The sequence below is a fragment of the Garra rufa genome, chromosome 11 (genome assembly GCF_049309525.1).
Source record: "Garra rufa chromosome 11, GarRuf1.0, whole genome shotgun sequence".
Lineage (NCBI taxonomy): Eukaryota > Metazoa > Chordata > Actinopteri > Cypriniformes > Cyprinidae > Garra > Garra rufa.
Genome location: NC_133371.1, coordinates 39,838,619 through 39,854,911, shown reverse-complemented (window position 1 = coordinate 39,854,911; position 16,293 = coordinate 39,838,619). Strand labels below are relative to the sequence as shown.

At 35.7% G+C, this 16,293-nt stretch overlaps 1 protein-coding gene across 11 annotated transcripts in view; it reads right to left on the bottom strand.

The window, feature by feature from the left end:
• The window catches only part of frmd4a (FERM domain containing 4A), a 290,469-nt gene that overhangs the window by 43,481 nt on the left and 230,695 nt on the right, over positions 1–16,293 (bottom strand). For all 11 annotated transcript variants that reach the window (XM_073850064.1, XM_073850065.1, XM_073850063.1 and 8 more), the window contains exons 2-6: positions 15,693–15,758; positions 5,724–5,818; positions 4,540–4,632; positions 1,992–2,076; positions 99–155 (exon numbers count right to left, since the gene is read on the bottom strand). In XM_073850064.1, coding sequence (XP_073706165.1) covers positions 99–155; positions 1,992–2,076; positions 4,540–4,632; positions 5,724–5,818; positions 15,693–15,758 — 396 coding nt within the window. The remainder of the gene's footprint in view (positions 1–98; positions 156–1,991; positions 2,077–4,539; positions 4,633–5,723; positions 5,819–15,692; positions 15,759–16,293) is intronic.

Below are 16,293 nucleotides of genomic sequence, written 5' to 3'. Positions count from 1 at the left end.
GTGACCTGAATATGACTCAATACACATGTGTCTTTATAAAGTTCATTGCAAGGTTTATGGAGGTGCACAAAATGATAAACAGTCCGACTTGATCTTACCTGTAAGATATAAGAGGCCAGTTCAAACACCACCTCACTGTCCACCTCTATGAGCTCCTGGAGACAGACAGAGAGAAAGACCTTAAGTTCAGGATCAGAGTAGGCAGGACATCTCTATTAATCTGTCTCTTATCTTATCTCTCTCTCTTTTAATGACCTGATCTGCTGACTTATCACTGAAGGGTCTATCTAAATCACTTCAGCTATTTCCTGTGTAATCAATAGCAGGACAAAGCCACATACACACATGTGAGGGGGGTTTTAAAGTGTAGGGGGTCTTGATTACTTCAATGACCAAGTCTAACGGAGCGATTCATTACCTTTGACGAACACAGGAATTTCAGGAATGTCACATACACACAGTACTGGCATATATTGGAAAGAAGACTCTAGAGTGAAGTGTGAGCAATGAGCGTATGGTGGGAATCTGCGGTATGTGACCAGTGACACACACACACTCACATTCACAAATACGGAATGTTTTTGGAAGATTGAAGCACTTTTTTAAAAACAAATTAAATGGCAGAATACAAAATGCATGTTATTTTGTATTCTGCCATCATACAAAATTCCTGTTATATTTTTAGTATTGACCTGAATTAGATATTTCACATTCACAACAAGATGTTTACAAAAAAGTTGAATTTATAAAAATTACTGTGTTGTTACCTGAATGATCCACAGTTGTGTTTATTTATTATTTTTGTTTAGTGATAGTTGTTCATGAGTTCCTTGTTTGTCCTGAACAGTTAAACTGCCCACCGTTCTTCAGAAAAATCCTTCAGGTCCCACAAGTTTGTTGTTTTTTCAGCATTTTTGTGTATTTGAAGCCTTTTTAACAATTATATGATTTTGAGATCCACCTTTTCACACTGAGGACAACTGAGGAACACATATACAACTATTACAGAAGGTTCAAATGCTCACTGATTCTCCAGAAGGAAACACAATGCATTAAGAGCCGTGGGTGATAACTTTTTGAATTTGAAGATCAGGGTTAATGTAACTTATTTTGTCTTCTGGGGAACATGTAAGTATCTTCTGTAGCTTCTGAAGGTCAGAACTAAATGAAAAAAAAATTATATTTAGACAAAATATTCAAAAAATAAACAAATCTTCATTCTGTTCAAATGTTTACACCCTGGCTTACAATGCATCTGAAACATCAGTGAACATTTGAACCTTCTGTAATAGTTGCATGTAAGTCCCTCAGTTGTCTTCAGTGTGAAAAAATAGATCTCAAAATCATACAGTCATTGTTGGAAAGGGTTCAAATACACAAAAATTCTGGAAAACCAAAGAATCTGCGGGACCTGAACAGCAGCAGTTTAACTGTTCAGGACAAACAAGGGACTCAAATATCACAAAAAAAGCTGTGGATCATTCAGGTAACAACACAGTATTAAGAATCGTGTGTGTGTGTGTGTGTGTGTGTGTGTGTGTGTGTGTAAACCTTTGAATAGGATAATTTTTAGAAATTCAACTATTATTTTTCTTGTGGACTATATGTAAATGTTAGCTATGCTAGCTTTTATGTGAAATATCTTATTCAGGTCAGTACTAATTAAAAAATAACATGCATTTTGTATGACCCCTATTATTTTGGTAAAATAATTTACATTTTGCAGATTCTGAAATGTGTATGTAAACTTTTGACTTATAATGAATGTAATATATATTAATACATGTGCTAGTGGTGAGTTTGGTACTCTGCACATTCTTATAGTACCATCAGTCAATCAGTCTTGCCATGATGTAATTTTCCAGAGAAATCTGTAACGTGGCATCAATGGCTAAAGTGCTCCATGGGCACAGATGATAAAGTAACACACGGATGTAAAGGGGCATTAGCTAATACTGCCCTCTAGTGATAGAACAGTGACAACAGTTTACCTTATAGATGCAGGACTTTGCATTGAGGAAGAACAGCTCTATTGTGGCATTGTCCTTAAGGTAAGAGATACTTTCAATGTAGAACCTGTAGAAGACAAAATAACATGTTCAATAATCAAGTAAAACATTACAATATACACAATTCATATATTAAGAATGTCAAGCCAAACATGATTTTGTTGTGAAAATGTGATTCGAAATTCAGTATGAGCAACCAATTCTGATTCCACTGTTCTGATTCAGACTGTTTGAATTAACTTGCTGAAAAAAAAGAGGCGTATTATATACGCAAACCCAAAGACCAATCACTAGAGGGCATCGTAAACACTTGCTATATGCTCTTGATGTCTCCATCCCTCTCAAAACCCGCAAAAAGAAAACAATTTCCACTGTGCAAGCTTCATTTAGCACTCAGATTAGAGTTAGCGGGAACTACAACAACAAACAAACGCATAAATAAATAAGCGCTCTCAGCATGACATTTTTCATTTGAGCTAAAGGCTCTAGCTGTGACATTCACACATGAACTGTTAGACATGTAAACTGATAATGTGACCTTGAACATACACTGAGGCATACACTGAACTTAAAATGAACCCTACGACACATGATACATGAAGATCCATGCTTTGAATGTTTAAAGGATCGAGAGGAATGAGAAAGACGAGGGAAAGCGAGAGAGATTAAAGTGATTAAAACTGTATTGACAGCTGGTTTAATTTGAGATGTGAGTGAGACCGAGTCTTACACGCATCAAAGACTTTAGCTCACTCTAATCAATAGCCCAATCATGAGGAGAAAGGACAACACACATACACACTGATGCACTAAGGACATGCATGCATTAAAACTCCACTGGCACGCAATAGCTGAAGCAGAAGACATGCAACTCCGCATGCAGCTATTACAGCAAAATGCATGTGTGCATTTAAGTGTTTGTATCTGTGTGTGACCCAGAAAAGCAAAATAATGCAAGTGGAATAGACTAAAAGAGAGAAAAGCAATTCAAGTGTGTCCCAACAAATCGGTGAAATGCTGGGCTATTTTAATGCTGAGCTTGACAGCAATAAACCAGCATCCACCCACAGCGAGCGTGGTGATGTATGACTGTGTGCTGATTGCGAGGAAGCACACAAATGTGCCCACTTTAAGTCTCTCGCACACACAGAGTCATACAAACACACACGAGCAATAAATACACTGGCTGTTCTTTGTATTGGTCACATTTCCAAGTAGATGCAATTAAAATCTAAACGAATCAACCCTCCCAGCAGATATCTGCTCATGCTCTGCAATTCAAACGCAGTCTGATTAACACTCTGCTGTTGCCATGGTGCTCAAATTGCTGGGGGTGTTAATGACAAGAATGGTGGATTGTGATTGGCTGTGTTTTCAGTAACTGCCAGTGAGATGTGGTTTACTAACCCTGCTAATTTGAAACCATAAACAAACATACACAAACCCCCCCAACACGAAAACACTCTGATCGAAGTGTTGACGCTAATTCATTCTAGAAGTGTTAAGTGTTTTTTTTTAGAATATTCAGCTGGGATTTTCTGAAGTAATATGGATGTTTCTCTTTTTGTTCTCTCTGTAGATAAACACATATTATACATTTATTTATTTATACTACCAGTCAAAGGTTTTTGGACAGTACTCACCATAAGTACATTTATTAGATTAGAAATACAGAAAATGCAGTAATATTTTGAAATGATTTTTACTATTTAAAATAAAAATAATTTTCAGCACCATTACTCCAGTCTACAGTGTCACATGATCCTTCAGAAATTGTAATATGCTGATTTGCTGTTCAAGAAACATTTAATATTATTATTATTTTTATCAATATTGAAAACAGTTTTTTTTTTAGGATTCTTCGATAAATAAAAAGATCCAAAGATCTGCATTTATCTGAAATAAAAAAGCTTTAGTAACATTATACACTATACCATTCAAAAGCTTGGAGTCAGTATATTTTTTTTGACAAGAAATTATAGAAATAAATACTTTTATTTAGCAAGAATGCTTTAAATTGATTAAAAGTGATAATAAAAACATTTATAATGTTACAAAAGATTTCTATTTCAGATAAATGCTGTTCTTCTGAACTTTCTATTCATCAAAGAAACCTGAAAAAAAATTCTACTCAGCTGTTTTCAACAACATAATAATAAAAAATGTTTTTTAAGCAGCAAATCAGAATATTAGAATATTAGACTTCTGAAGGATCATTTTACTGTTTTTGCTGTACTTTGGATCAAATAAATGCAGGCTTGATGAGCAGAAGAGACTTCTTTAATAAACAATAAAACACTTTTGACTGGTAGTGTATATTATATATGATTTGTATTATAAATATATAAAATAATTTTAGAATATATATATATATATATATATATATATATATATATATATATATATATATATATATATGATTTATTATATATTTTATATTGTTAATATTATTATTAATAATAAATAAATTAATAACTATGTATGTGTATATTAAAAAATAAAATTGTGGTTTTGTTCCAGCTGTACTTACCTAACGCAGAAGTAAAGCACAATGGGTCCAGATTTCTTGGGAAACTCGTGTTCCAGAACACGACGATCTAACTGCAACCAGCTGAAATGACCCCTGAAACACAGCCCAAGAGAAATGACTGATAGCATCTGCAACAGCAACCGGAAATGTCTTGCAACATCTTACAATGTCTCATTCATAACGTCATAAAACATCATGTGAAAAATGAGCCACGAGAGGGCCGTTTAATGTTCAAGATGTCATCGCATGTGCATTCTCATGCATAATTTAGCCAGTGATGACAAAAACAAAAGCACTCAGGAAAATATTGCACTGATATTCCATTGCACACAGATCATCTTTAACAGGTAATTACGGGTCTAAAAGTAGATTCTACTTATGACATTATTTATGTATAGCCAATTAGATAGCCAACACTGTATGCCAAAAAATTATTAGGATATTAAGTAAAGATTATGTTCCATGAAGATAATTTATACATTTCCTACCATAAATATATCAAAACGTAATTTTTGATTAGTAATATGCATTGCTAAGAACTTAATTTGGACAACTTTTTTCCACCCTCTGATTTCAGATTTGAACAAGTTGCTATGCAGATACCAGAGTGCTCTAGGTAGAACAATTAATATGGATGCTTGTTCCACTGACAAGCAAAACACCATGTTTTAAATGTGTTTGTATAGGGAAATGATTCTGCCTCTTTAGCTCACTCTGTGTGCCTGTTTCTGACAGAAATGCATTTGCCCATTTGCATGTTGTCCTTGGCGAATGCAAACTGTCAACCCCTTGTTGGGAAGGATGTAAAGCGGGGCGGATCAAAGGTCATCAGACAGCATTTCAAAATCTTTGGAAACTACAAATAACATTCCCCCAAGCAGTGAGAACAGATGGGATGCTTCTCTCGAGTGAGTGTGTGCGTGTGTGTGCCTTAAAGAAATCATGCGAAGATACATCTAACAAATGTCGCACAGCGGTAGGTCACACTGTGTAGGACTAAATGAAATGCTGGTTGTCACAGAAAGTGAAGAGGGGAGAAAGAGGGAAGCCAATCATCTCCCTGTGGAATTATCACAGCATGTTCACATATCCAGTCTTGGGACAGTCAGAGAGTGGAATTGTTCACGATTACACCTTTTCTCATAGGTTAGAAAAGGCAGATAGGATGTCTTGGGTATACGTACGTCTCATCTACATAGGAGATTCCAAAATATTCCTTCTCCTTTAGGTTGAAATGGGACGCCACCAGGTCTAGAAGATCCTTCGCCATTAGCTTGGGCTGAAAGAGACAGAAACAAAAAAATAGGTTTGATCACAAACAATATCTTTTGGTTTAAAACATACAGACACACAGACAAAAACACCCAGATATACACACACACACAAGGTCAGCAAGTTGGCAGGCTGTGAGCGCCGTGTTCTGATGAGTATTGATGCACCGCAGTGACTCTGCAATTTCAAGCCGACTCTGTCTGTCTGCAGTCTGTGTGTGTTGCATCTTAACCAGAGCTTGTTTTGATGCGCAAACAGTATCCGAAATACAACTGAGATATTTCCTTTTAAGAAGGATTGATCATTATAAACAATAAGAGTTTTTTGACTTAACAGCACTGACACACGCCCAGGACAATCTGGAAAACTGAAAGACACACCAGTTGTCACACTGCCTCTGATTCTGCAAGCTCGGGGCTTTCCCTGTGTGTGCGAGTGAGTGTGTTAGAGCCAGTGTGTGGTAAACCATGGGTGTGTCACTGGCTTCGAGCGTAGACTCTGAAATCACTAGTGTCCTGGGACATCTTTGAGCAGCTTACCAACCTACCAATATAGGCACACACAACCATTAATGAGTAAAAAGCATTTAACCTCCCTTGATTTCTACGTCATATTCACAATATATTTGTGAACCTGGACCACAAAACCAGTCATATAGGTTACATTTTTGGAAACTGAGATTTATATATCATCCGAAAGCTGAATTTTCTATTTTAGCTTAGTTTAAATTAGTGACCCTGGACCACAAAACCAGTCGTAAGGGTATTGTTTAAATAATAAATAAGCTTTCCATTGATGTATGGTTTGTGAGGATAGGACAATATTTGGCTGAGATGCAACTATTTGAAAATCTAGAATCTGAGGGTACCAAAAAATTTAAATATTGAGAAAATTGCCTTTAAAGTTCTCCAAATGAAGTTTTTAACAAAGTTTGTATATATTTACGGTAGGAAATGGACAAAATATCTCCATGGAACATGACCTTTACTTATTATCCTAATTATTTTTGGCATAAAAGAAAAATCTATAATTTTGACCCATACAATGTATTGCTGGCTATTGCTACAAATATACTCATACTACTTACGACTGGTTTTGTGGTCCAGGGTCACATTTGTTTAAGGCGAGACACTGCAGGTAAATAGGGTAAAACAAATAACTAATAGTTATAACCTTATTTACCCAGATGATTGATTACAGTGATAATTAAAAAATGTCATACATTTTTTGTATGACTATTTTTCTAAAATGTTAGGCTTAAATATTCAAATGATGCACTATTTAATGAAATATGCACTAATTTGCATACATTTCTAGTACAAAAATCCAAACATTGGATGAAGTCAGTTTCAAAATTCTTGTTTAATTTTTTTGGCATATAAGAGTTAAAAGTTTTTACAGAGGGAATTTTGGGTATCTCATTTTGTCACACTATAATTAAGAAAAACATTAGAACAGACAGGAAACACTTTTTTTTTTTTTTACCATTTTTTAGGGAATAAAATGTTGTATAAAATCAAGCAAATCATATATGAACAAATCCCTCTGTAATAGTGTTAATTTCGTCACCTATTTTTAATTTAGTCTTAGTCTTAGTCTTGTGCCAAATGTCCTTGTTAGTTTTAGTCATATTTAGTCATTCACATATCTTTTTTTGTTAGTCAAGTTTTAGTCGACTAAAAGTCTCGTCATTTTAGTCTAGTTTTAGTCAAAAGAAAACTCAAGGTATCTTAGTCAAGTTTTAGTCGACTAAAAGTCTTTTAATTTTAGTCTAGTTTTAGTCAAAAAAGAACTCAATATATTTTAGTCTAGGTTTAGTCAAAAAACTGTAGTCTTTTTTTAAAATAACACATTATTACTGAGATTATTACTCATACACATTTCAGTAAAAAAAGTGTTTCACATATCTCAAACATTGGTTAAATGTCATAATTACCTGACAAAATACACTTGTTGAATGATTTTTGTTGAATGCAAATGTTAAACGTGTCTGGTTTTCAATTTCTGATTTAGGAGACACATTCACAAATGATTAACCCTTTCAGTGGTGAGTTTAAAATATTCTAGCGGACCCCTGAGAGTGAGTTTTTTTTAAGCGACCGTTATTTTAGAACGTTCGTCCTTATTGTTTCCATGGCGACGCATCAAGCTTGTCACGTGACACAACACAGACACAATAACACTGTATGACAGATAGATCGCTTTTATTTCGTTTTTCCTTTTTTATCCAGAATACTCACACACTTGCTTACCATGCCATGAACTATCTAATATTCCGATTCACAAATATGTGTGAATTAGTATGTTTCGTCGTTTAAAACCCTATATAAATGATCTGGATCGTAATCTGTAACGTGAAATGGGCGCGGCCATGTTTGTTCGCGCTGCTGTTCAGAGAGTCCTGTCAGCCGTATTTACAGCACGTATACATTCATCCGTTTCTCCCGAAATACATGCAAGTAGGTGGCTGGTGAACTAGAAGAGGAATAGAGTGAACTTTTTAGTTACTTAGCCTATGTGTATGTGATATGAATAAAACACATCGGCAAATTATATTTGAATAGATTGTTATTTGCTGCTTCCATAGACCTATGTGTGTATTTTACAAACTCTAAATGTCTCCTTTTACTAGTACTTATGTGTATTTAAATGTCTGAAACCTAAAATAAGCGTTATGTGGTTAAAAACACTGCATAGTTGTGATTATATGACAAGCGCAGAGCTCGTCCGTCTCTGGCTCAGCGCCAGCCAGTTTGAATATTTTAAAGCCGTAACAGCTGATGAAAAAGCAGAGACGATTGTAAACGAAAATGAAGAGAGATTTTATCTTAGTTTTTATTTTATGCAAAACATTTTAGTCTCGTCTTTTTTCGTCAACAATAAGGCATGTTAATTTAGTCTTAGTCAGCGTTTTTGGACAGTGGTGCAGTGTTGTCATCGTCTCGTCTTAGTCATGAAAAAAAAGGTCGTTGACGAACATATTTCGTCTCGTCTCGTCTGACGAAATTAACACTACTCTGTAAAAACCTTTAGGATATAGACAGGTGTGTGTAAGTGCTACTGAAGTGGAAATTTATGGCTCAGTGTAGAAGAAAAATCTAATTTTATGAAAACGGCCTTTAAAAATATGCATTGTAATTGAAATCTATTGACATAAAGTGCTATAAAAATAACACTTAACAGTGTTTTTTGGATGTTTTCTTTCCACTAGTCTGAAAAAAACAAAAATCCCAAAATCTCAAACTTGATAGGTGCATGAAAAAACAGCATTTTTGTCTGCAGTGCCCCCCTTAATCAAAATGCCATTACACAAGTGTTCAATGTCACATGATCCTTCAGAAATCTTTTGTATATGCTGATTTGGTGTTTAAGAAATAATATCTTTATTATCAATGTTGAAAACAGTACTATACTTGGACGGTGGTTCATGTTCGGGGTGTTTTTCCAAGGCTCTGGCAGTGCTTTGTATGGTTTTTCATAAGGCTTATCTGTATTTATGTCTGCACCCATATTTTTTTACAAAATCATGTTAATAAAGTACTGAACCAAAGCACTGAAAAGAGTCAGGGAAAGATCAAAATAGTCAAATCGATTTGAACAAGATGTGTACTCGATATACACATGCATTGTGTGCATGAGCCTGTGTTCAAAACACTTTAATTACTGTTTCGGTTTCAACACAGGCCATTTTGAATTAAAAACACACAGAAATACACACACACACACACACACACACACACACACACACACACACACACACACACACACACACACACACACACACACACACACACACACACACACACACACACACACACACACACACACACACACACACACACACACACACACTCACTCACAGAGAGCAACAACTCTCTTTATATGAGAGCCAACCCACCCACACAGCCTAAAAATAGCCCAGCAAAATCTGGAGCAAAAGTACAATCACTGCCACAACCTCAGTTTATGAAAGGAAAGTATGAAAGAAAGAGAAAAAGAAAAGCACGAGGGGTAGAATTACAAGATCATCATTATTTATGTTTTGCAGTATGAAATTTTAGATTTTAATGTCTTCTAAATAAAGCTTTGGACTAAGGTAGTTCTTAGTTGTTGCAAAACCTAGCTGTCTACCTAGATAACACTTAAGAGTTACTGGAGCATAAAACACAACAGAAAGTAGAGATTAGTTCCTGTGTGATTTTCCCAGAACTTCATGAAAAACCTTGCATTAGAGTTGTTAGCTAAATGTCTGGAATCCAGTCTCCCATCTTGAGTGTCTCAAATAATCTATCTCAAAAGGTAGTTTCCTATGTAGAGAGCAGAAAATGGAAAGTTTTGGAGCTGTTGTGTCAGAAGCAAAGCATCATCATACAGCATTTAAAAAACCTCAGCGGTCTACTGAGACTGCAATTACGGTCCTCTCTGATTCACCATCCTCCCTTCATGTCTGATCTCAAAAACCCAGCTTTCAGCAAGACATGCTGTTTTAGATATTCTTTTATCTTTTATGGCATTAACATCGTGGTTAATCACAAATGCAACAGCCAATATATCGTGAGATTGTGCGCCTCTAGATCTTCAGGTGAGACATGCAACTTTACCACATCAATCAATTGGCACATTTAATCTCATTATTCAAAGCAATGCAGTGTGAAACAGCTTCCTCAATTAGCTAAAGCAAGTGTGTAAGTGTGTGTCTGCGGTAAGAAGAGGAAGTGGGTTTAATATGACCACAATCTTCAATCTGGAGCCATTTGTGGTGGTTTATGTGTGTTTGTGGAGTTGAGAAAAGATGGCTAAAACTCAAACCGTGTCCATTTTCTTAAAGAACGACAGTATATTTTATCTCTTTCCGCCTTATTCTCTTTCTGTTTAGCCTCAAGACTTAATTATGACAGTTGCTGATATAATAACGTGTTCAGAGTCTCTGAAATGTGTAGATAAGAAGGATAAAGAAGTACTAATATCCTGTTAGTGAGCGTTAAGGGCCATCAATATGAGCGCTATATGGTTTTAACAGATTTAATGTGGGCTGGCTATCGTCTCCTCTCTGCCATTACACTTACTAAGGCTGATGCAAATCACAGACATATGTTTCCACACGGAGGAGCATGTGATAGCGCGTGTGGCCGTGAGGAAGAATATCCGGACTGTTGTGGTTTAATATCATTAAACAGTGGGCGTCTGATCAGGACGGAAGAGCGATGACAAGAACACACGCCGTCAGGTCTCGTCAGGTCTAGATCACAGAGATGAGAGATGTGAGTCGGCTTTCATCACACGGAATGACTTCAGCACAATGCAACGCTTGGGTTTTTCTTCAGGATTTATCACTGTTAAAACACATGTTGATCTGATCAAGAATGCAGACTAGATAGCGTCCTTCTCTAAAGCCGGATGTAAACCGTAAAATAACAGAATTCAATCTGAAACTGTAATTATATAACAAAGGTGCACTTACACAGATGTTTTTTTACGTTTACATTTTTTAATCTGACACAGAGCCAGTGTAAACGCATTTATGAAGGAAGTGAAATCGTGGGAAACAATGGGTCTGTTCCTGAATGAACAATTTTCATTGATAAACAGTTACATACAGTTGAGGTCAAAAGTTTACATCCCCTATTCAGAATCTGCAAAATACTAATTATTTTACCAAAATCATACAAAGTGCATGTTATTGTTTATTTAGTACTGACCTAAATAAGGTATTTCACATAAAATATGTTTACAAATAGTAAACAAGAGAAACTAATAGTTAAATTTATAAAAAAAAATACCCTGTTCAAAAGTTATCCCCTTGATTCTTAATTCTGGTTTTATACCTGAATGATCCACAGCTGTGTTTTTTTTTTTGTTTAGTGATAGTTGTTCATGAGTCCCTTGTTTGTCCTGAACAGTTAAACTTACTGCTGTTCTTCAGAAAAAAAATTCAGGTCCCACAAATTCTTTGTTTTTTTAGCATTTTTGTTTATTTGAACCCTTTCCAACAATGACTGTATGATTTTGAGATACATCTTTTCACACTGAGGACAACTGAGGGACTCATATGCAACTGAGGGACTCATATGCAACTATTACAGAAGGTTCAAACGCTCAGTGATGCTCCAGAAGGAAAAATAATGCATTAAGAGAGGGGGGTAAAAACTTTTGAACAGATTGGAGATGTATACATTTTTCTTATTTTGCCTAAATATCATATTTTTTTCATTTAGTATTGCCCTTCAGAAGCTAGAGAACACAGTTACATGTTTCCCAGAAGAGAAAATAAGTTACATTTTCCTTGATCTTCAAATTCAAAACGTTTGCATTGTGCTTCTTAATGCATTGTGCTTCCTTCTGGAGTATCAGTCCCTCATAAAATAAATAAACAATATCTTCCTTTTTGTATGATCCCTCTTATTTTGGTCAAATAATTAACATTTTGCAGATTCTGAAAGGGGGATGTAAACTTTTGACCTCAACTGTAATTTTCACATTTTAGCTAACATTTCACACTTTTCGTCTGCCATCTTGAATTTCTTTTTTCACCAAGCTTGTCACAAAACATTCTGTAATTGCTTTGATGGAAATTTGGCCAAAAAAGACCATACAGTAAGTAAGTTGAGTGTATCATCTCGCACCTCAAACTCAAAGGTCTGTCTTCTTCAAGAGAGACCAAATATGCTCTTGTCAAACTTGTAAGCTCCTGACAGACAGTGGAAATTACAGTTGAGAGGAAGGACCAAGCTAGGACAGCACCTGCTTTGACTCACCATGGAAAATGACGAATACACATGCTAAATGCACATCACTCAGAAAATTACAGCCTGCTATGGAGAGACAGGTGGGAGATGCTAACGAGCAGTTAGACATCTGAAAAACAGAAAGATTATACAACTTGGGGAAAAATCTGAACAAGACTGCTGACAGCTCTTGTATTGTAAGACTGTCTACCTTGTTATAAACCAAAGTCATATCAAAACTGCCAACAGAAACTTAACGAAAATGTACCACCACTAAAGCCAATTCAAACTAGATGTTTTCAACAGCATTGCATGCATAAGCCCACAAATGATGAGACAGCAGCAATGTTCAGTCTCTAATGGGACTATAAAATCATTCACAAAGATATTGCGAGTCGCACAGTGTAAGATCATCCACGATAACCTTCAGAATGGTACATCGCCTCTAATGAGGCGAGGAAGAAGTGAGGAGGAAGAGGAAGCAGTTAAATGAGGCTACAAAAATATCCAACAGAGACGCATCAGGAAAACCAAACCAGACAATTTCACTGCTGCGTATATAAGATGTTTCACATCTTAAAGGGTGGCCACAGTGGATTTTAAGGTCAAAAATTACCTTTTTATTGGTTATGTTGACTGTAAATGTAAAAAAAACCTCATCTACTCTAGTTTCCCCACATCTCATCTTCTGAGTATTTTAAGTTTCTTAAAAAAAAATGTAAGCTATGCGAAACTGTCACAATTAGTTGCCTCTGTTTGAATTTTAATCAAGAAGTTAGCTATCCCTTTTGGTTCTTTTCATCAAGCAAATTATGCATGTCTGCAAATGTGAAATTCAACACAAAACAATTGCTCTTACAGAAAAAGGGAAGAGCTGTTCCTCAAGGAACATGCAGAAAAAACGAACTTGGAATAACAGCAGAATTCTCAATGGCGCGATTAACCTACACAACCTTTTCCAGAACATCCGCCCACATGGAGGAAGAGAGAGAGGAGGAAAAAGACAAGTCAGAAAGCAGAAAGAACCGTCTAAATCTTTTAGCCAGTGCTAAAAGAACATACATCTAAGTACTCATGACTAAAGTAGGACAAATGTGTAAAGATTATGGAATAAGCATTTCTGCAACAGCTCAATAAATCATAAACTGTAGAGAGAGTGAGGAAACACACTGACTACCCCTCTGTCTCATCTCTTTCTGGAAATCTCTTCTTTTCCTCTCTCTCATCCTCTCACCTGATTGTTAAGGACTCTTTCACCTCTTCTTTCTAGATTTCTGTTTATCAGATCGAAACTGCAACCGCAATCAACTCAACCAGCATTTTAGAGGAGAGAAAAGAAGTGTGTGGAAAATAAGAGATGGAGGAGGCTGAGAAATTACATTTCTCCAACTATGATTGAGTTTAAACTGGATTGGAGTCTAGAGGAATCAGGTCACCTAACCGCACCTGACAGGCATGAAAGAACAAGAGAGCATGAAAGAAAGAGACAAATAGAGCCGAACTGAGCAGAACAGAACAGAATAATAAACAATAATAAAGAAAAATAAAGATAAATTAGCAATATAAAATATAATATATGAGGAGATAATATAAAAGAAGCAAATCAGTGTTATAAAATTATCAAAGAACTGAAATGAGCTGAAATCAAATCAAATATAAATTATAGATTAAAAACTTACATTTTAAAAAACTTAAGACATGATACTGAAATAAAATAAGTTGAAGTACAAAAATTACAAAAACTACAACAAAATAAGTAAAGCCTATATAGAAATATAAAAAAACCAAGCAGATTAACAGTTTACATACACTTGATTCTTAATACTGTGTTATTACCTCAATGATTCACATCAGTTTTTTTTTTTGTTTGCTTTGTTTGGTGATAGTTGTTTTGCCTAAATATCATACTTTTTTTCATTTAGTACTGCCCTTCAGAAGTTACAGAAGATACTATGTTTCCCAGAAGACCAAATAAGTTAAATGTATCCTGATCTTCAAATTTAAAAAGTTTTCACTTCTCGGCTCTCAGTTGTCCTCAGTATGAAAAGATGGATCTCAAAATCATGCAGTCATTGTTGGAAAGGGTTCAAATACACAAAAATGCTGAAAAACCAAAGAATTTGTGGGACCTGAAGGATTTTTCTGAACTGTTCAGGACAAACAAGGGACTCATTAACAACTATCACTAAACAAAAAAAACACAGCTGTGGATCATTCAGGTAACAACAGTATTAAGAATCAAGTGTATATACTTGAACTTTTAAATGGGGTAATTTATGTAAGTTCAACTATTATTTTCTCTTGTGGACTATATGTAAACATTTATGTGAAATCTTATTCAGGTCAGTACTAAATAAAAAACAACATGCATTTTGTATGATCCCTCTTTTGTTCAGTGGCTGAGATGCCACAGGCAGCATTTACCTCATGATTAGGGATTTCCTGAGAAAGTTCATATGAGTATGAGTGTTAAGGAAACAAAGAGACACTTCTGTTTATACTGAGGTCTGAGGGTTGATGGGGCATGGGAGACAGACAGGGTTGTTATGGAAACTAAACTCATCCTGAGAGAAGATGTTTGTGTTCCGATAGGAGGATTTATGGAGTGTTTTGGTCAGGAGGGGGCCGCTGTATGCGTGATTGAGAGGTTGCTGGTTTGGGTCGTTATGGGAACCTAAACCTGCCAGATTGACTATTAGTGGTGCTGATGTTTAAAAGACACTTGAGAGACAGACATATGCACAAACATATGATTGAGTTCAGGTCAGGGTGAACTATCTCAGGGTCTTTTTGGCTGTGAAATCGGAGAGTCATTTGCAGACACAGAGCAAACATTCAAACTCATACATGCACGCAGACCGATAAAGAACACCCTATTTCCACAAGACATTAATTAAGTCTCAGAGGAACAATGAGGATTTCCTTTCCCAGACAAACAAAAGGAAACCTGAAGTCTTTATCACAAAAACACGCACCAAAACTTCACACCTATATATTTCAATAGTCACACAATTTTAATATTTTTTCACTAATACTGGACATTGTGCTGGTGAATTGAGTTAAACAATCAATTGTCTATTAAAAACCTACAATATCATATTTAAGGTCTTGTTGTATCATCTGAATGGTTGTAAATGAAAAAGTATGTTGTCTTACCTGTACCAGGAGCTCCAATTTCCTGTCATCCAGGAGATGGACCTGACATCTCCGCCCTTCCGTCATCTGTTGTGGAGAGAGAGAGAGAGAGAGAGAGAGAGAGAGAGAGAGAGAGAGAGAGAGAGAGAGAGAGAGATTAGTGAATGCACATTCACAGCAGGGTGAAATCAACTGTAAATACTAGGTCATGGTGACATGACAAAAATAGAAACTCTCCTTACACACATGCAGCACAATTCCCAGTCAAGCAGCAGAATTCAATCTCATTCACTCCCACACACACGCACACACTTTTAAAGTAAATTATCTCACACTTCAGTGCAGGTGCTGAGTAGTCTGCATTTTTTTTTATGTTTGAAGTGTAGTTAGTAACTGGAGACATGCTTAACGTGGCTACCACAATATCAAATGGAAATCAAGTATTATAAAACAAATAATAATAATAATAATAAACAGGTAAAAAGCATGTAGTTTCACATACAGAATACTTGCACACTTCTATAGTTGAGATAATCTCTATTTTCTAGAGGTCAACGATTATCGACCTGGCCGATTATTGGCACTGATATTATGTTTTTGTTTTTGTTTTTTTGCCAATAAA